General features: G+C 44.0%; 1 protein-coding gene across 4 annotated transcripts in view; it reads right to left on the bottom strand.

Moving 5' to 3' along the window:
- BTBD9 (BTB domain containing 9) overlaps positions 1-17,120 on the bottom strand; it is a 454,016-nt gene that overhangs the window by 109,796 nt on the left and 327,100 nt on the right. For all 4 annotated transcript variants that reach the window (XM_059701796.1, XM_059701798.1, XM_059701797.1 and 1 more), the window contains exon 8: positions 1,539-1,728. In XM_059701796.1, the coding sequence (XP_059557779.1) occupies positions 1,539-1,728 (190 nt within the window). The remainder of the gene's footprint in view (positions 1-1,538; positions 1,729-17,120) is intronic.

Genomic DNA, 17,120 nt, shown 5'->3' with positions numbered 1-17,120 from the left:
CCCCCCCCCCCGCCCCACGAGGGAGGTGACCAGCAGCAGAGATCTGGGGGCAGGGCTGACAGTGGTGATGGGGGGGGGGGTCTGGCCATCAGGTGGCGCCAGGCTGCCAGCCAAGGTGGGTGCCAGCAGCCCCCCCCCCCCCATCGCCCCACCGATGGCCCTGATTGCCGGCCAGGCCTAGGGACTCTACCCTATATATTGGGAACAGTCTCTTAGATTTAAAAATTAAAACCTGGCAAGGCTACTCTAACACTGAAATATAGGATGATGTAGTGATGACATGCATGGACCCTGGCTTGCACATTTTGTGGTCAGCCCTGATTCGGACACTTATAACTGTGTGACAAAGCCAATTACTTACTTCTCTCTGCTTCAGTTTTTCCACCCATAAGATGGGGAAAATGGCACTACTGCCTCAGAAGGATCATGTTATGTACTACTTTTTATAATCAGGGTAAAAAAATGTAGCTGCCCATACAACAGCAAGATGCCTTGCATCTGTATGAACAGTATGGTCACTGGTGCATGCAGCATCCTGGATTGTGAGAGGGATTCCGACTGCCGGTTTAGGCCTGACATCCCCCAAGGGGTCCTGGATTGCAAGAAGATGCAGGCCGGGCTGAGTGACATCCACCCCCTCCTCGTGCACAAATTTCGTGCACCCAGGCCTCTAATATATATATAATTTACCATTATTCTTTGAGAGTCAATCTTAAAACATTGAAAAGAAATAGGTAGCCTATTTAAGACCCAGATGGTTCTCTTGAACTAAAAGTATATTTTCTAGGCCCTAGAGTCTAGGGAATGTCACCAGTCCCTAGCCAGTTTTGCTCAGTGGTTAAATGTTAGCCTGTAGACTGAAAGGTCTCGGGTTCGAGTCTAGTGAAGAGCACGTACCTCGGTTGCAGGCTTGATCCCCAGCCCTGGTCAGAGTGCATGCGGGAGACAACCAACTGATGTGTCTCTCTTACATCAATGTTTCTCTCTCTCTGTCTCTTCCCCTCCCTTCCCCTCTCTCTAAAATTCAATGGAAAAAATATCCTCAGGTGAGGATTAACAACAACAACAAAATTATATGATCCTATAAATCAAGCAATATTGGGTTAAAGTTCCTTTCTTAAAGCAAAATGAAAACAACAACTAAAATCCAGACACAAAGATCATTACAAAGACTTTTTAGAAGCAGGTCTCATATGCAGTTCTGTCTGCTCCCTATGCAAAGTCATTTATTAAAGCTTCAAATGATTTTTGATTCTGTATAACTTGTGTTGACATTATCCTGCAAGTCGCTAACCAATACGAACCAGGGAGAGGCCTCTGCTCTGGTTTCCCCAGAAGTCTAACTCTTGTTGCATCTCCCCTTCCCCCGAGAATCCAACAAGCACTGTATCTCTGTGCCCCTTTCTACCCCTTCCTCCCTATCTACAGCAAAGAACAGAAGAGTGTCTTCACAAAGTTGCTGGCACATCATTGTACTAAACTATAATTTGTATGTGTCTTCCATTTGAAAAGTAATGAGTGAGAAGTAGTCTTCTTACCGTATTGACCCAATCATGTATGGCTGTGCCAGCTGAACCACAATGGCCCCGCTTCCTAGCTGATGGCATGTGTAGCCAGAATCCCAATCATAATTCTTGGTGTCCCCATTCAGCAAGGCGTTTCGGCTCCGACTGACTCCTTCAATCACACTGGCACAATCAGCAATCGTTGCAACATTCTCCCTGGGAACTGTGAAGCCAACACGAGATTTAGCATCAAGACAAGAGAAGCCAAATACATCTTGATAGTGTGTTGTGAAAAAAATTAATATCTAACTCAAATCATTGACTAAAGGTAAATTAGAACATCTTGTTTATCTCAGGATATGAACACATTTTCCATGTCAAATAGCTTAAAAAAACCCACAGTTGTACCTAAGGTTGGAACAAACCAAACTACATGTAACAATTAACCTTACAGAATTTTATGGAAAAGAAACATAATACCCAATAAAATATAAAATGAACTAACACATTGCAAAATAATACTACAGTGGGAAGCTACACAGTAATTGAGATTAATGAACCATAGCTATATGCAAGTAGATGAATAAAAACTACAATGTTAAGTTAAAAAAAGCAAGACAGAAAAACAGAGTATGAGTTCATTTATACAAAGTTTTAAAAAGGCAAAACTAAAAATATACTTTGTTTAGGGATATATACATACATGTAAAACTAAAAATGAAGTCCAGGGAATTATTATACAAATTTGAGGATAATTTGTCTAGGAAAAGAGAGATGAAATCTTGGAGGGAACCCCACCAATGGGGTCCAAACATTAATTGACTTCATTTCCAGAATGAAATTTTGGAGGGGTTTCAAAAGTACTGGTCTTGTTCTATTCTTTAGCTAGGTGGTAGGCACATGGCACTTGTACTCTCTAAACTGCACTTATTTATTGCATTTAATAAATGTATTTGAAGAAAGATTATATATGTATGTATATATACCTATATTACCATTTTAAAATTCATAAATAAGAAAAATGTCCAGGACATGGCACCAATCCTTTTTCAGAATATACATTGCCCTCAGCCATGATTTATTTCCCTCTTTTGTTTACTATTCCATGCATTTTAATACACATGCTTTTCTCTTTGTTCACAAACTGCTGTATTTTGAAACACTAGCTCTGTTTTAATTCTGAGTTTCCCTCTATACTTCCAAGCCATATCAACCTGTTCATTTATAAAAATCAAGGGCTTCCACAAAATAATAGCTGTTCAAAATCAATGTAGACTTTCTAAACACTAAGAAGAGAATGATGAAAGGTGAGGGGTTTTCCCCCCCTTCAGCCATTTAAGTTATTTAACCCAAATCTACAATTAACCCTAGCTATGTACATTCAAGATTTGTAGCTTACTTTACATAATCTGAAAATAGATTGGAAAAAAAGATAATTTCTCATCAGATATATACTGTACTTTTCAGTATAACATTATACTCTGAAAAGAGTGTGAGCAGTACTACCACTGTGCCAAAACATTTCTAACTTTACAATGATGCCCAGTAAACAGTGTTACATGTATCTTTATGGAATGTACTTATTTCCCAAAGTTGGGCATGCCTGTACTTGAGCCCTCATCTCACAAACCTTCCCTAATGGCTCTGCCCTTGGCAGATGAGGACAGCCATCCACAGATAAAAAAGGAAGGGAGGGGAGGCGAAGGGAGAGAGAACGGATTTTCTGGTGATGAATCTCTTGCTATGAAGCTTAACTCCAAAGCAAAAACACTGGTGAAATAACCTGCAAGGACAGTTTTCTGACAGAGAAGGGGCTTAGAGAGAAGCTCCCCTGACTTTGAAAAAAGACAGATGAAGTGCTATATTTAGAGGCGATGTTCTGGTACAAGTCTCATGGAAAAGAGGAAGTATTCTGTGATTTGGAAGAGAGAACTTAAGGAAGGGACACAAGATGCACAGTAAATTGAGCTGAGACATAACCTAATACTCTGGGGGCAGTAACAGCCCCAACTCTCCTATCGGTTCACATAGCACACGTTTATTCTTTGCTCACCCTATGTATTCAGTGACAATCAGCCAGGGGCTGTGCTCACTGTATCATTCAGGGACCGGGTGACAGAGGCTTTGTTTTAATATGTGCTTCCTCCATCACAGTAGCAGTGAGAAGAGAGAGAGCTGGGTACTGGCTCTTAAAACTCTTCCCCCAAAGTAACACATCAGTTGGCTCACATTTGGTTGACTTGGCAAGTCACAGGGCCTTACCTAAGTTCAAGGAGGTGGGAAAGTGCAACCCTGCTGTGTGCCCCATAGAAGAAAGGGAATGTTTGTTAACAATATGAACATTTACCACAAACACTGAACTAGGATGAAGGAACATTCAATAGGTAGATAAATCTAGTTCATTCCTGTAAAGTATATAAAACATTTCAATGTGTAAAGATACAAGCATTTATATATCTAGTCTCTTGCTGAGAGGCATTTAGATTACCATTCTTGTCTTTGTGATTACAAACAAAAGCGTTTTCTTCTGTTCATGGGTGTTTCTTCAAGGAATCCATAAGATTTACATACGTGCGGAAGTGGAATTACACTAAAGGCTATGAGCTGACCTTCCACCTGCCAAATCACTCATGTAAGTGGTTGTAAGAATTTATACTCTCAACTCATGCTGCTCCTCACCGTCTCTTGGTAATGGTAGATAGATAAGTGTGACAGGACATCTCAATGTGGTTTTAGTTTTTGTTAGAAAAACATTGTTCCTTTTCTTTCCCCTCTGGAATCATTCTCCACCTCTCTTCTGTAAATTATCTTTATCTTTTGTCTATTTGTCTATTGTCTTTCTAACTGATTTGCAGAATGTTATTTGTTGGTTAATGCATTGAATTGAAATAATTAATATTTTCCTTTATGATTTGTGCTACAGCATCTTTATTTGGCTACTATTTCCTTAATATTAGTCTACTTTGTATTTTTTCTGGCCTCTTATAAATAACATATAACTAGAATTTTTTAAAGTCAGTATTTTTATAACTGGCAGATTTATATGACTTACATTAATTGTTATTACTCATATCTTTGGATTGACTTTACTTTCTAATTGTAAGTTTTTTCTTTGCTGATTCCTCAACCTCTCTGTCCACTCTGTTGCTGTTTACTAATGGATTGACAGTTTTCCTTACTTCCCTCACCAGCTATCTATTGATTTGAACGTTATATATTTCTTCTCTTTACTAAATTTTAGATATGCACACCACACTTAACAATGCCTAAAATGAAAAATCACATATGCCCTTTCCCTTAACAGTTTTAATACACACCACTTGCCTTATGGCTTATTTGTCGGTGTTATGTAACATTTTAGTTCAACCTTGCTTTGTATTCTGAACATCAGTAGTCATTATTATCGTTTGGCACAGTCAAAACTTACTTATTCACATTCACCAATATGTTTGCCGTTACTTTTTTATCTAGTCCTTTCTTCTTGGCTCAATTTCCTTCTTTCTAAGGCACACTCATTAGTATTCAGCAGTCTTTGTTCAAAAGTGCATTTTGCCACCACTCTTGAAAAATAGGTTAATTGGGTATAAAACTCTATGTTAAAAGCTGTTTTTTCTCAGCCCTTTGAAGATATTATTCCATTTTTCTGGCTTCTACTGTTATGTCTGCCCAAGTGTGCTATCCCTCTGTTATACTTGTTTTTTTTCTCTACAGTTAATATTGGTGTTTCTCTTTGATTTTGGTGTTTTGCAATTTTACTATGTTGCACCTAGATGTAAATTAAATTTATCCTGCTCAGGACTGAATATGAACATTTATGGCTTTATTGACTTTGGGAAATTTTGGCCATTATTTGGGTATTGATTCCCCCTTATTTTCTGTTTTCTTCTTCTTCTAGCATTCCCATTAGACCTCTGTTGGAACTTTTCATTCCATCCTCCATGCTTTTTAATCTTCCTTTCAATTTTTCCTCTTTTTTGAAGCATTCTGGGTAATTTCTTAAAATTATTATTTGTGTTCAATAATTCTCTTCAGGTGTGTCTAACCTGCCCACTGAGTTATTAAAGCTCACTACTAAACAAAAACTGCGCGGCACTAAAAACAATGAACTAGTGCTATGTGTATCAACAAAGCTCAATCTCACATAGAAAGCTGGTTTAAGAACAGCAAGTCATAAAAACACAGAGAGTATGTTTCCATTTCTACTGTTTAGTAATATATACCTATATGGTGACCTTAGAAAGAAAAGCTAGGAAATGCAGAGGAATAGTTACCCTCTGGATAAGACAGTGGGGAAGCAAATGGGGGAGGTACACACCAAAGCTTTAAAGGTTTATCAGTGTTTCATTTCTAAAGCTGGGTGGTGAGCATGAGAGTGTTCCATGTCTCCAAACTTTACCCATACGTTCCTATGTTCTGTTTCACATACGGAATATTTTTTAACAGTTACACATTTTAACACTGTCTTCATGAAAACTAGAAAGCTGGCAAGCTTCTGAAAGGATAAAACCTTTTATGAGGACTGTGAACGCTGATACGCTCTTTAGCACCCCTGGGTCTTACCAGTTGTCTTTGTGAACACTTCCTGAATTTGTTAATTTCCATCTACCCTAGTTACTGCTCCACAATTTTATTACTAGATAATCTGATTTTAACTAGTGGTCAATTAGTACAGCAGCATCAGGGACTATCACAAAGTCATTCCTAATAACAGTTTCTAAGTCTTTGGGAAACAAGTCTAGGGTAAGCACTGGGAACTCCTTTTATATAGACACATTTATAAATGGGTTTATTAAAGAAGATTCTTTCCATCTCTAACATTTTCTTTAAGCAAAAATACTGTAGTAATATCACCCTCTGACCCTCTGGAATCTTGAGGTGGTCTAACATATATGCTAAATTAAAAAATTTGCCTTCTTAACAAGGAATCCTATATGTATATGCTGGAGAATAACATACCATGGTCTCTACTATGATTCTGACATAATTACTCATTAATGTTTATCAGTCAAAATCTGGATCTACAAAGGGTGGCCAACACATACACATCTCAACATATACATGTAGAGGTGGACTTTATCAGTGAAATCTACCCTAAATCCAAAATTTCCTTTCAAGAAACAGCTTTTGCTAGAACTCTACTAGCAATCTGATAAGCAACTATATCTACTTCATAAAATACAAAATAAAAAGATTACCACTTTTCTTATTTTCATTCCTATTTTTAGATAATGAGTCAAGTTAACAGTAAAATGACCAATGATGCCAACAAGTGGAAGGAGAGAAGGACAGGGACTTGTGCACAAACCCAAATGGATAAGGACCTTCTGTAAATAGTCAGGATGAAACTATCAGTCTAGTGCTGTACCAATCAATTCTTAATAACCAAATCAGTATCTAACTCTAACTTGACAATCAGAGATTTAGAATGTGAATTTCATAAAGGCAGAAACTTTTATTTTTTTTCACAGCTGTGCTCCTAACTGCCAAAAAATAGTGCCTAGCATACAGTAAGTATTAAATACTTGCTGAATGAATTAACCAGAGCTGGAAAACGAGATGACTATGTAGGTTATGGCACTTAACCTTACTTAACATAGTTCCTTACAAAAGATAAAAAATCTAAAAGCTACTGAATAAAGCAGAAAAAAATTGCTTTCTCAGTGAAAGTTTTCTTAGAAAAGTAAAGTATAATCAATCTTTGGGTCTTGACCTAAACATCAGAACGAAAACAAATATGCCCACTGCAAAAGAGCTGCTATCTAAGCATTACATACTCGTCCGCTCTCTCCACTTCTCCCCTAACAGTTTAGCCCACAGACAGAAAGTGTGGACACTCATGGTAGACTAAACTATTTTCTGAGGAAGAAATCATTTTGGGGATTTCAGGAAGGAGCGAAGGAATGCATGCAACACTGTGGCTTTTAATGAACATAAAAGCTCTTTTATGCCTGAGGGAGAGCTATCTGCTTTAGTCACACTAAGGGAGTTCTCACAGAAGAGGTTTGTCCTAAATGTCACTGCTGGGTTTACTGGCACACATAGGCCACTCCCTCCATTTCAGTAGTAAATAATTCTGTTATTAATTTTTCTTTCTAGAAACACAAACCCTCAGCCTGCCTAGTTGGACTGCCTAATAATTACTCAATGGTCTGAATAAGTTCTGTGACTCCTTTACTGAGAAAAATTAGGGAGTGATTCTAACTGACTGCAAGGCACAGAAGGTGTCATACTGATTTTCCTCCCATAGGGGCCGGGCCACTCCCCATTTGAATGTTCATTACCGTACTTCATATGTGTCTGATAAATTTATTAAAAACACCATCTGGATGGACTCAGCTTTATACTGCATTTCCAGTCTTCCTGTTTCCTCCCTTGTCCCACTGGAATTTTTGCCCTAATTTGTGTCACTTTGTTTACAAAACCATACTGCCCAAATCCAGCATCTTGTGTCTGTCTCTTTGGTTTGCCTCTCTCTGCCATCCTTCAGTTACACACCTATTACAATAGCCTGTGCTCTGAGCAAAAGGCAAAGGGAAACTGCCTGGGCAGAAATTGCTTACCCACCTCTGTGCACATAGCAATTCTGCTCAGACAAAGTTAATCTGCTGCTTCCGAATGCAAAAGTTACATGTTAACAACGTGCATGCATTTTGCAGGTGTATGGGTATTGGGATAACTCAGACAGTGAGGAACTGCAAAAAAAGTGACCTATAAACAATTTCACCATTCTTCCTTCTTAGATAGCACTGGGGTAGCCAAGAGCTTGCCAGTAAATTTAAGTCAGGAGTAATACATTTTTTAAAAGGTAGTATAACTTCACTAGGACATGACCTGAGGGCCACCTGTACTGGATATATCTATAATAATAAAAGTGTATTATGCAAATCAACCGAATGACTAAACAGCAGAATGACCATCTGGGCGACCTTACGGACCACCACGCTAAGACACCCCTGGCGCCAGGCCAGCCAAGGCTGGTGCAATGTGATTGGCCAGGGGCCTGGCCATCACCCCATGATCACCCTGCAGAGAGAGGCCCAGGCCACCAGCTGGCAGGATGTTCGATCAATCGGGGGGCTCCATGATCGCCCCAAAGAGGGAGGCCCAGGCTACCCCACAGCAGTGCTGCGGTGGGTGGGCAGGGCCTCCCTCTGTGGGGCGATCCATTGAGGAGCCCTGGCCAGGTGGGTGAGGCCTACCTCTTTGGGGCAATCAATCATGAGGTTCCTGGACTGTGAGAGCACACAGGCCAGGTTGAGGGGACCATCCCAGCAGCCCCCAGTGCACGAATTTCATGCACCGGGCCTCTAGTTTAAAGATAAGACTGACATGTTACTTAACTGTCTCCAGCGATCACCTTTGAGAGGAAGGGAAAACAAACCTATCTGACGCAAATTTTTAAAAATGAAAGTATTTAGCACTTAACAGAGGACCATCATCTACAAAACTGTGCTCACGGAGGGCTTCAGTCACTGTTTCCCTGCCTGATTTCAGTACAAAATGTTTCTAACAGCACAGTGGTTCATGCCACAAATACGTGCTTAATAGCCTCAGCATAGACCCTTCACTACTGCCAAGATTTTCATAGATACAAAGTATGTCTTTCAAAAAGACAACTAAGGCTCTTAGCTGAAGGTCACACCCATGTATTCACCCCCACAGATACACTTTTTGTTTTTAAGGGGGACTCACCCTAGGGGCCTATCACCCTAGGGGCATATACAGGTACTTGTTGCTGACAGACAAGCTTCCAACCCAACTGTAATCCACCCTCTGTCTTTAGTTCAAAGGAAAAACTACCTTTGCTAAAAGAACAATAGCGAATTAGAACACACGTTCATCTTTCTTGGGAACTATCAAAAGCTACAGAAATGTATTCCACAACACTGGCACTAAGTTACATTAATTCTTAGTTTTATCTATCAGATTAAAAAAATACCTTTTCAATCATATATTACATCACATTGCTGAAGAAAAACATTTTAAACTTTTCTTTCCTCAAATTTTCCCGGTTCCCAGCTCTGTGAGAAGGCTGCTTCCTAACACAGTTCCCAGGATTCAGTCATGACCCCTTTCCGTATTGGCAGGAACATGGGGAGAAAACAGGCCATGCCTTTGAGTGCTAGAGCCCTGTTCAAAGGAAGCCTCTTTTTCTTGTTTGCTTTTCCCTTTTACAATTTCAACTAGTATTCATCTTAGCGTCCAATTCTGACATCACCAAGGTTTCCCAAATCACAGCATATCTTGATATTAATTATAAGGGCTTGGACAACCATGTTGGGCTCTATTTAGCCAGGGATAGGAAGAGGTAACACTTTTCCAAACTTCACATGTGGTCCTCCCTCTATGCCAAATAAACAAACTTTATAACTTTACTAGAGGCCCAGTGCATAAATTTGTGCACCAGTGGGGTCCTTTGACCTGGCCTGCAGGATCAGGCTGAAACCGGCTCTCCAACATTCCCCGAGGGGTCCTGGATTGCAAGAGGGCGCAGGCCAGGCCGAGGGACCCTACTGGTGCATGCTCAGGGGCGGGGAGGGACGCAGGAGGTTGGCCAGCCGGGAAGGGACCATGGGAGGGCTCCAGGGCATGTCTGGCCTGTCTCCCTCAGTCCTGATTGTCCAGACCCCAGCAGCAAGCTAACCTACCAGTTGGAGTGTCTTCCACCTGGTGGTCAGTGTATGTCACAGCGACTGGCCAACCAGTCGATTGTCTGTCCCCTGGTGGTCAGAGCATGTCATAGCAAACAGTTGAGTGACCTTAGCATGTCATTAGCATATTACACTTTGATTTGTTAAATGGCTGGCCAGACACAGCATATTAGGCGTTTTGTTATATAGGTTAAAGCTACTAGAGGCCCAGTGCATAAAATTTTTGCATGGGTAGGATCCCTAGTAGCTGCCAGTTGGGGCCTTCCTTTGTTCCATGCTGCCCCCTGGTGGTCAGCACAAGTCATAGTGAGCAATTGAACTAGTCAGTCGAACTACCAAGGGGACACTTTGCATATTAGGCTTTTATATATATAGACTAGAGGCCCGGTGCACAAAAATTTGTGCACTCGGGGGGAAGAGGGGGGGGTCCCTCAGCCTGTCCTGTGCCCTCTCGCAGTCTGGGACCCCTCAGGAGATAACGACCTGCTGGCTTAGGCCTGCTCCCGGGTGGCAGAGGGCAGGCCCAATCCCTAGGTGCAGCCCCTGGCCGGGCTCAAAGCAGGGCCGATTGGGGAGTTGGGGTGCCGCCCCCTGTCATGCACAGAGCAGAGCAGATAGGGAGGTTGCGATGCCACCCCCAATCACACTCAGGGTAGGGCCGATTGGGGGGTTGGGGCACCGCCACTCTCACACTCAGGGCAGGGCTGATGAGGAGGTTATGGCTCTACCCTGTCACACACAGAGCAGGGCCTGTGGGGGGGGGGGGTTGGGGCGCTGCACCCTGTCACACACAGAGCAGAGCCGATCAGGGGGTTGGGGCGCCGCACCCTGTCACACACAGAGCCGTAGGGCGATCAGAGGTTGGGGAGCTCCCCCTTATCAGGCACAGAGCAGGGCTGATCAGGAGGTTGGGGCGCCTTCCCCTGTCATGAACAGAGCAGGGCCGATAGGGAGGTTGTGGCCCCACCCCCTGTCACACACAGAGCCGCAGGGCGATCAGGGGGTTTGGGCGCTGCCCCCTGTCACGCTGATCCCGGTGCCGGGAGGCCTCTCGGCTCCTCTGATCCTGGTGCTGGGAGGCATATTACCCTTTTACTATATAGGATAGAGGCCTGGTGCATGGGTGGGGCTGGCTGGTTTGCCCTGAAGGGTGTCCTGGATCAGGGTGGGGGTCCCCACTGGGGGCCTGGCCAGCCTGGGTGAGGGGATGATGGCTGTTTGCAGCTGGTCACACACCATTCAGGGTGGGGGTCCCCACTGGGGTGCTTGGCCAGCCTGGGTGAGGGGATGATGGCTGTTTGCAGCTGGTCACACACCCTTCAGGGTTGGGGTCCCCACTGGGGTGCTTGGCCAGCCTGGGTGAGGGGATGATGGCTGTTTGCAGCTGGTCACACACCATTCAGGGTGGGGGTCCCCACTGGGGTGCTTGGCCAGCCTGGGTGAGGGGATGATGGCTGTTTGCAGCTGGTCACACACCCTTCAGGGTTGGGGTCCCCACTGGGGTGCTTGGCCAGCCTGGGTGAGGGGATGATGGCTGTTTGCAGCTGGTCACACACCCTTCAGGGTTGGGGTCCCCACTGGGGTGCCTGGGCAGCCTGGGTGAGGGGCTGAGGGCTGTTTTCAAGCTGGCGGGTGACGGAAGCTCCCAACCGCTCCTTTTTATCTTTTTTTTTTTTTTAATTCTGGGCCGGCTTTAGCTCTGAGGCTCCAGCTCTTAGGCCTCCGCTGCTGAAAGTAGGTAATCAAAACAATGTATAACTCCAGCTCTGACTCCAGCTCTGAGATCCCAGCTCGCTGAAAGCGGGTTTCTGGGTTTTTTTTTTGAGCTTCTATATTTGTTAAAATGTTTCAAACTGCAGGCTCAGAGGCCTGCAAGGCAGGTGGGGAACATTGGTTTCCTCCGTCACTGAAGCAAGCAAGCCTCATGTTAGTTTCAAGCTGCCTGGCTGCCAGCCGCCATCTTGGCTGATAGTTAATTTGCATATCACCTTGATTAACCAATGGGAAGGGTAGCGGTCGTATGCCAATTACCATCTTTCTCTTTTATTAGATTAGATAGCTCCAAACATTTCAGAAGAAATGGCCTTTTTCTAGAAGATGAAGGTGAGAAATCAGAGGTGGTTATTCCCAGGGACAAAAGTGAGGTGGAGTGGGGCTGGAGGATCTCAAATGTACAAATTCACCAGGACCGATGAATTCTCTCCACACACTGGAGCCTTTGAAGGAAAGCGCGGCCCAGAACTAACTCTTTTGTTTTTTTAAACCTCATCCAAGGATACATTTTTAATGATTTGAGAGAGAGAGAAAGAGAGAGAGAGATATCAGTTGCCTACTGCATTCACCCCAACCAGGGATTGAACCCGCAACCTAGATATGTGCCCTGACTGGGAATTGAACCTGCATCCTTTTGGTGTACAGGATGACACTTCAACTAACTGAGTCACCCATCCAGAGCCAGAACTAACTCTTTAGAGGTCAACTCTCTACTGTGTAGTTTAAATGCTGGAGGTTTTATCTGTGAGAATCTTCAATTCAAAAAGATCTCACTGAGGTGGAGGTGGGCTATAAGGAATCAATGGGAGAATAAAGGGGACATATGTAATACTTTCAACAATAAAGATTTTAAAAATGAACAAACAGATAATAAAACCCAAGAAGATCTTAAAGCAGTGATTTTCAACTGGTGTGCTGCAAGAATTTTTAAAACATGCAATACCTGACTATTTAGTCAGGGGCACTGACCTCTTTCCCCTTAGATTGTCAAATAAAAAAATAATAACAACAGCTAATACAACAATAACCATATGATGTGAAGGAATCAAAATTATACCTATTTTATCAGATCAGCAAAATCTACACTAATAAAAGAGAAACATGCAAATTAACTATCACTCCGCCACTCTGCTACACCCACCAGGCAATCAGGAGCGATTATGCAAATTAACCCAACTAAGGTGGCGGTGGCCACGGAGCTGGAGTGAGCAGGAGGCTTGGGTTGCCCCGGCGATGGAGAAAGCCAAGCTTCCCGCCTGCCCTGGCCGGCCCTGGGCTCCACTCAAGGCTACAAAGTTTCAATTATAGAAGATAAATAAATCCCAGATACCTGCTTCAAGCCTGCTTTGGCCTCCACTCAAGAAGGCACTGAAAAGAAAAAAAGGAGAGGCTGGGAGCTTGGGTCGCCGGGGGGCATGGCCAGCCTAAAAATGGGCATCAGCCCCTCACCCAGTCTGGCCAGGCACCCCAGTAGGGACCCCACCCTGAAGGGGGTGTGGCCAGACTGAAAACAGCCCTCAGCCCCTCACCCAGGCTGGGCACACCCCCATGGGGTGAGGGTCCCCGCTGGGGGGCTTGGCCAACCTGCAAACAGCCATCAGCCCCTCACCCAGGCTGGCCAGGCCCCCAGTGGGGACCCCCAGGCTGAAGTGGGTGTGGTCAGCCTGAAAACAGGCCTCAGCCCCTCACCCAGGCTGGCCAGGCACACCAGCAGGACCCTCACCCTGATCTGGGACACCCTTCAGGGCAAACCAGCCGGCTCCCACCCGTGCACCAGGCCTCTATCTATACTAATAAAAGGGTAATATGCTAATTAGACTGGGAGACCTTCCAGGAGACCTTTCCAGACGTTCTTCTGGACAAAGTTCTGGTGCCGGGGCCGAGATAGAGGTGGTTAGAGGCCAAGAGGGGAGGGCAGTTGTGGGTGACCAGGCCAGGATGGGACGGCAGTTGTGGGTGATCAGGCTGATGGGGGGTGGGTCTATTGGGGGTAAGCAGATCAGCAGGGGGGCCAGTTGGGGCAAGCAGGCCATCAGTGGGGGTCAGTTGGAGGTGATCAGGAAAACAGGAGGGGGGCAATTTGGAGTAAGCAGGCCAGCAGTGGGGCAGTTGGGGGCGAGCAGGACAGTGGGGAGATAAGGTGGGGGCAAGCAGGCCAGCAGGGGGGGCAGTTGGGGGCAAGCACATTGGCACGGGGGGCAGTTGGGGGTGATCAGGCTGGCGGGGGGGGGGCATTTGGGGGCAAGCAGGCCGGTGGCAGGGGGCAATTGGGGGCGAGCAGGCTGGCAGGCAGTGTGATTAGGGGCAATCAGGCAGGCATGCAGGCAGGTGAGTGGTTAGGAGCCAGCAGTCCCAGATTGTGAGAGGGATGTCCAACTACCGGTTTAGGTCCATTCCCTATAAACCAGCAGTAGGACATCCTTCGAGGGGTCCCAGATTGGAGAGGGTGCAGGCCGGCCTGAGGGACACCCCCCACCCCCCATGCACGAATTTCATGCACCGGGCCACTAGTATATATATTTTTTGGTGTAATTGGTTTATGTGTGCCCTGAGACGAAAAAGATTGGAAATTGCTGCCTTGAAGAATCAAGCATTAGACTTTTAATAGCAGTAATCACTGCAGTTAAACAAAGAGGGATTCACTCAGTTGGTGAAGCCTTTAAATTTAGGACAAAGGCATTCCAGGTGTAAAAAAAAAAAAAAGATATTCGAAACATCCAACTCTGTTTGAGTGAACAGGCAATATTTCACTGGGGTGGGTTTTTCTTTTTTCCAGATATAAACAGTGAGAAAGAGTCTACATCTGCCCCCACAGAGGGGCAAGTTACTCAAGTCAATGGGGATGGGGGTCAATACCCAACATACAAAAAGTTGCTGAAATTGGTTTGCAGGTTTTAAAAACTCTATCTCAAAAAATTTGAAAAGTTACAGTATAAAGGGCATCATTTTCTGTATCATAAGAGTTTTATGTGGGTTTATTTTTTCTTATCTGCTAAAAGATGTTGAAATAACAGTTATTTTTGTTCTGCTACTGGGTGAGAGGTCTTGTCAGGCCACAACAATTTGTGACTCAAGATCAGAGATGTCACCACAGCCTGGGGGAATGTTTCTCATTCTAGTTGAGCATAGAAAAAAAAGATGAGCAAAAGGATTGAAAAGACTCACAAAGGAAGTGTTCGTTTGCGTAATACTCTTTTGCAAGGAAGTTTTTTTTTTTAAACTATCCCTTTCATAAAGTAGTAGCTTTTCTTTTTTATTTTCTCTTCTCTTTTTCTTTCAGCAGAAGGATGGATATAGTTTAGAAAATTTGAAGTCAGAATGATTCTGGGATAATGGGTGACTCTTCAGTCTTAAGACCTTAAATGGTATTGCTTTAAAATGCATCAGTAACTCTAAAGTTTGGATTTTTACTAAAAGTAGCATCGGAAGTGAGGTGCTCAAACATTAGGTGGAGCCCTGTACACTGCACAGAAAAGGCCCCCATAGGATCTGTGACAGGCGTGCTCCTACCATTCCTCGTTGGCAGAGCCTTCCTGCCACAGCTTTTGGAGGCAACGAGAAAAAGGCTAGAGATGAAGCCAGATTCTCACATGTCTCAGCCCCCACAAAGCATCCAGGATTGAGGTGTGTGAAAAGGAAAGAATTTCTGAGACTCTCAAGGGAGCAAGACTAGATAGAATTTAGCAGAAACATATGGGTGAGTCTCAACATCTGAATACTGGGCTCTCAGAACTGACACTCCATAATCAAACCACATAGGATGCTGGAGGGAAATGCTTGCCTCCCGGGCTTTCTTCCAGGGTTAGCCTGAGGGACCAGCCCAGGGCTGTGGAGACGCTGAGCAGTCCCCTAGGTGACACTGAGGTGATGATACCTTTCTAAAGGGAGAAGTGGGGTCCCTGGAGAAATCTGGCTCCCCAGCTTCAACGACTGACAGTCAGGGTCTTCCAAGTGACCTGGAACAACTCTATTCTTACCTCTAAGTAAAGCAGTTAACAGAAAAAAACAAAACCTCAGCAGAAGCAATTTACACTACCTTCTGGAGGCCAGTTAACCTAGATGGAGGGAATAGAATCATGCTGTTTTCTAGTAGATTTATAGTATGTGACAAAGAAAGTCTTGTCTAGACCTCTCAGTTGATAGGACATTGTCCCTTGCACCACGAGGTCACTGGTTTGATTTGTTCGATTCCCGGTCAGGGCACATACAATAAAAGTTAATTTTTAAAAATTCTTTTGCTACTATTTTCAATTAATTATCCTTCTAATGGCTTAACACAGTGCTTTGGGAAATGAAAAAATGGGTATTTTTAAATGGGGTTTTATTACAAATATTTCAAATCTGCCTATTAAGAAGCATCTTACTCTGAGGTCTAGCGCCCTCTGCAGCATGTCTACACATTTTAGCTCTGAGAGGGGAAATGGCTGCTCTCCTGCCTGCCTTCAGCTCTAACATCCGCTGGACAAGCAACAGATTGGGAGGCAGACACCCAAAGAATGAACCTTAGCTCTGTAAACGGATTTCTAGGCAGTCCCGAGGAGGATGTTTAAACACCCTGTGACTCAGTTTCTTTACCTCTAAAGAGAATAACCCCTTCTTCTCTATATATTCCTACGAACACTGACAGAATAAATTAGATGACATTTTAAAAGCATCTTGAGATTTTCAAAGGCAAGACCCAGACTTGGTACTTCCCAGCCCCAAAGAGCCAGGTTTTTCCCCGTGGGAATGGGCAGGTGGGACAAGTGTTTCAGGAACCTGGGCATTATACAAGTGGGGAGACGTCAATTCCCATGAGCCACCTTGTAGCTGTGAAAGGATAGGGGGCAAGGGAAAGAAGAACCAATAACAATTCTCCTGACCTGCAAAAAAACTATTAGCACCTGCTAGTGTAATATGCAGCTGGCAGCTTCAGAATCACCAAGAAAGCAGTTCCTCCGGGTCGATATTTGCTGGGGACAGCAATTCCTGACCTACTGATCAGACCAAGATGATCCGAGTCATTAGACCGAAGAAGCCTCTCTGTGCTAATAGTATGTGACTACAGGTCTCCTTTCATTAAACAAAGAGGTCTGTCTGTCCACAGCTGCCTTCCAGGACAGTCACTGCTTTGAGGTTTCATAAGCCATCATGAGTGAGAAATCAAAATACATTAAAAAATCAGAGACACAAATGGGCTTATAATTTATCA

This window comes from Myotis daubentonii, chromosome 6, assembly GCF_963259705.1.
Source record: "Myotis daubentonii chromosome 6, mMyoDau2.1, whole genome shotgun sequence".
Classification (NCBI taxonomy): domain Eukaryota; kingdom Metazoa; phylum Chordata; class Mammalia; order Chiroptera; family Vespertilionidae; genus Myotis; species Myotis daubentonii.
This window is presented reverse-complemented; position numbering and strand designations above follow the sequence as displayed.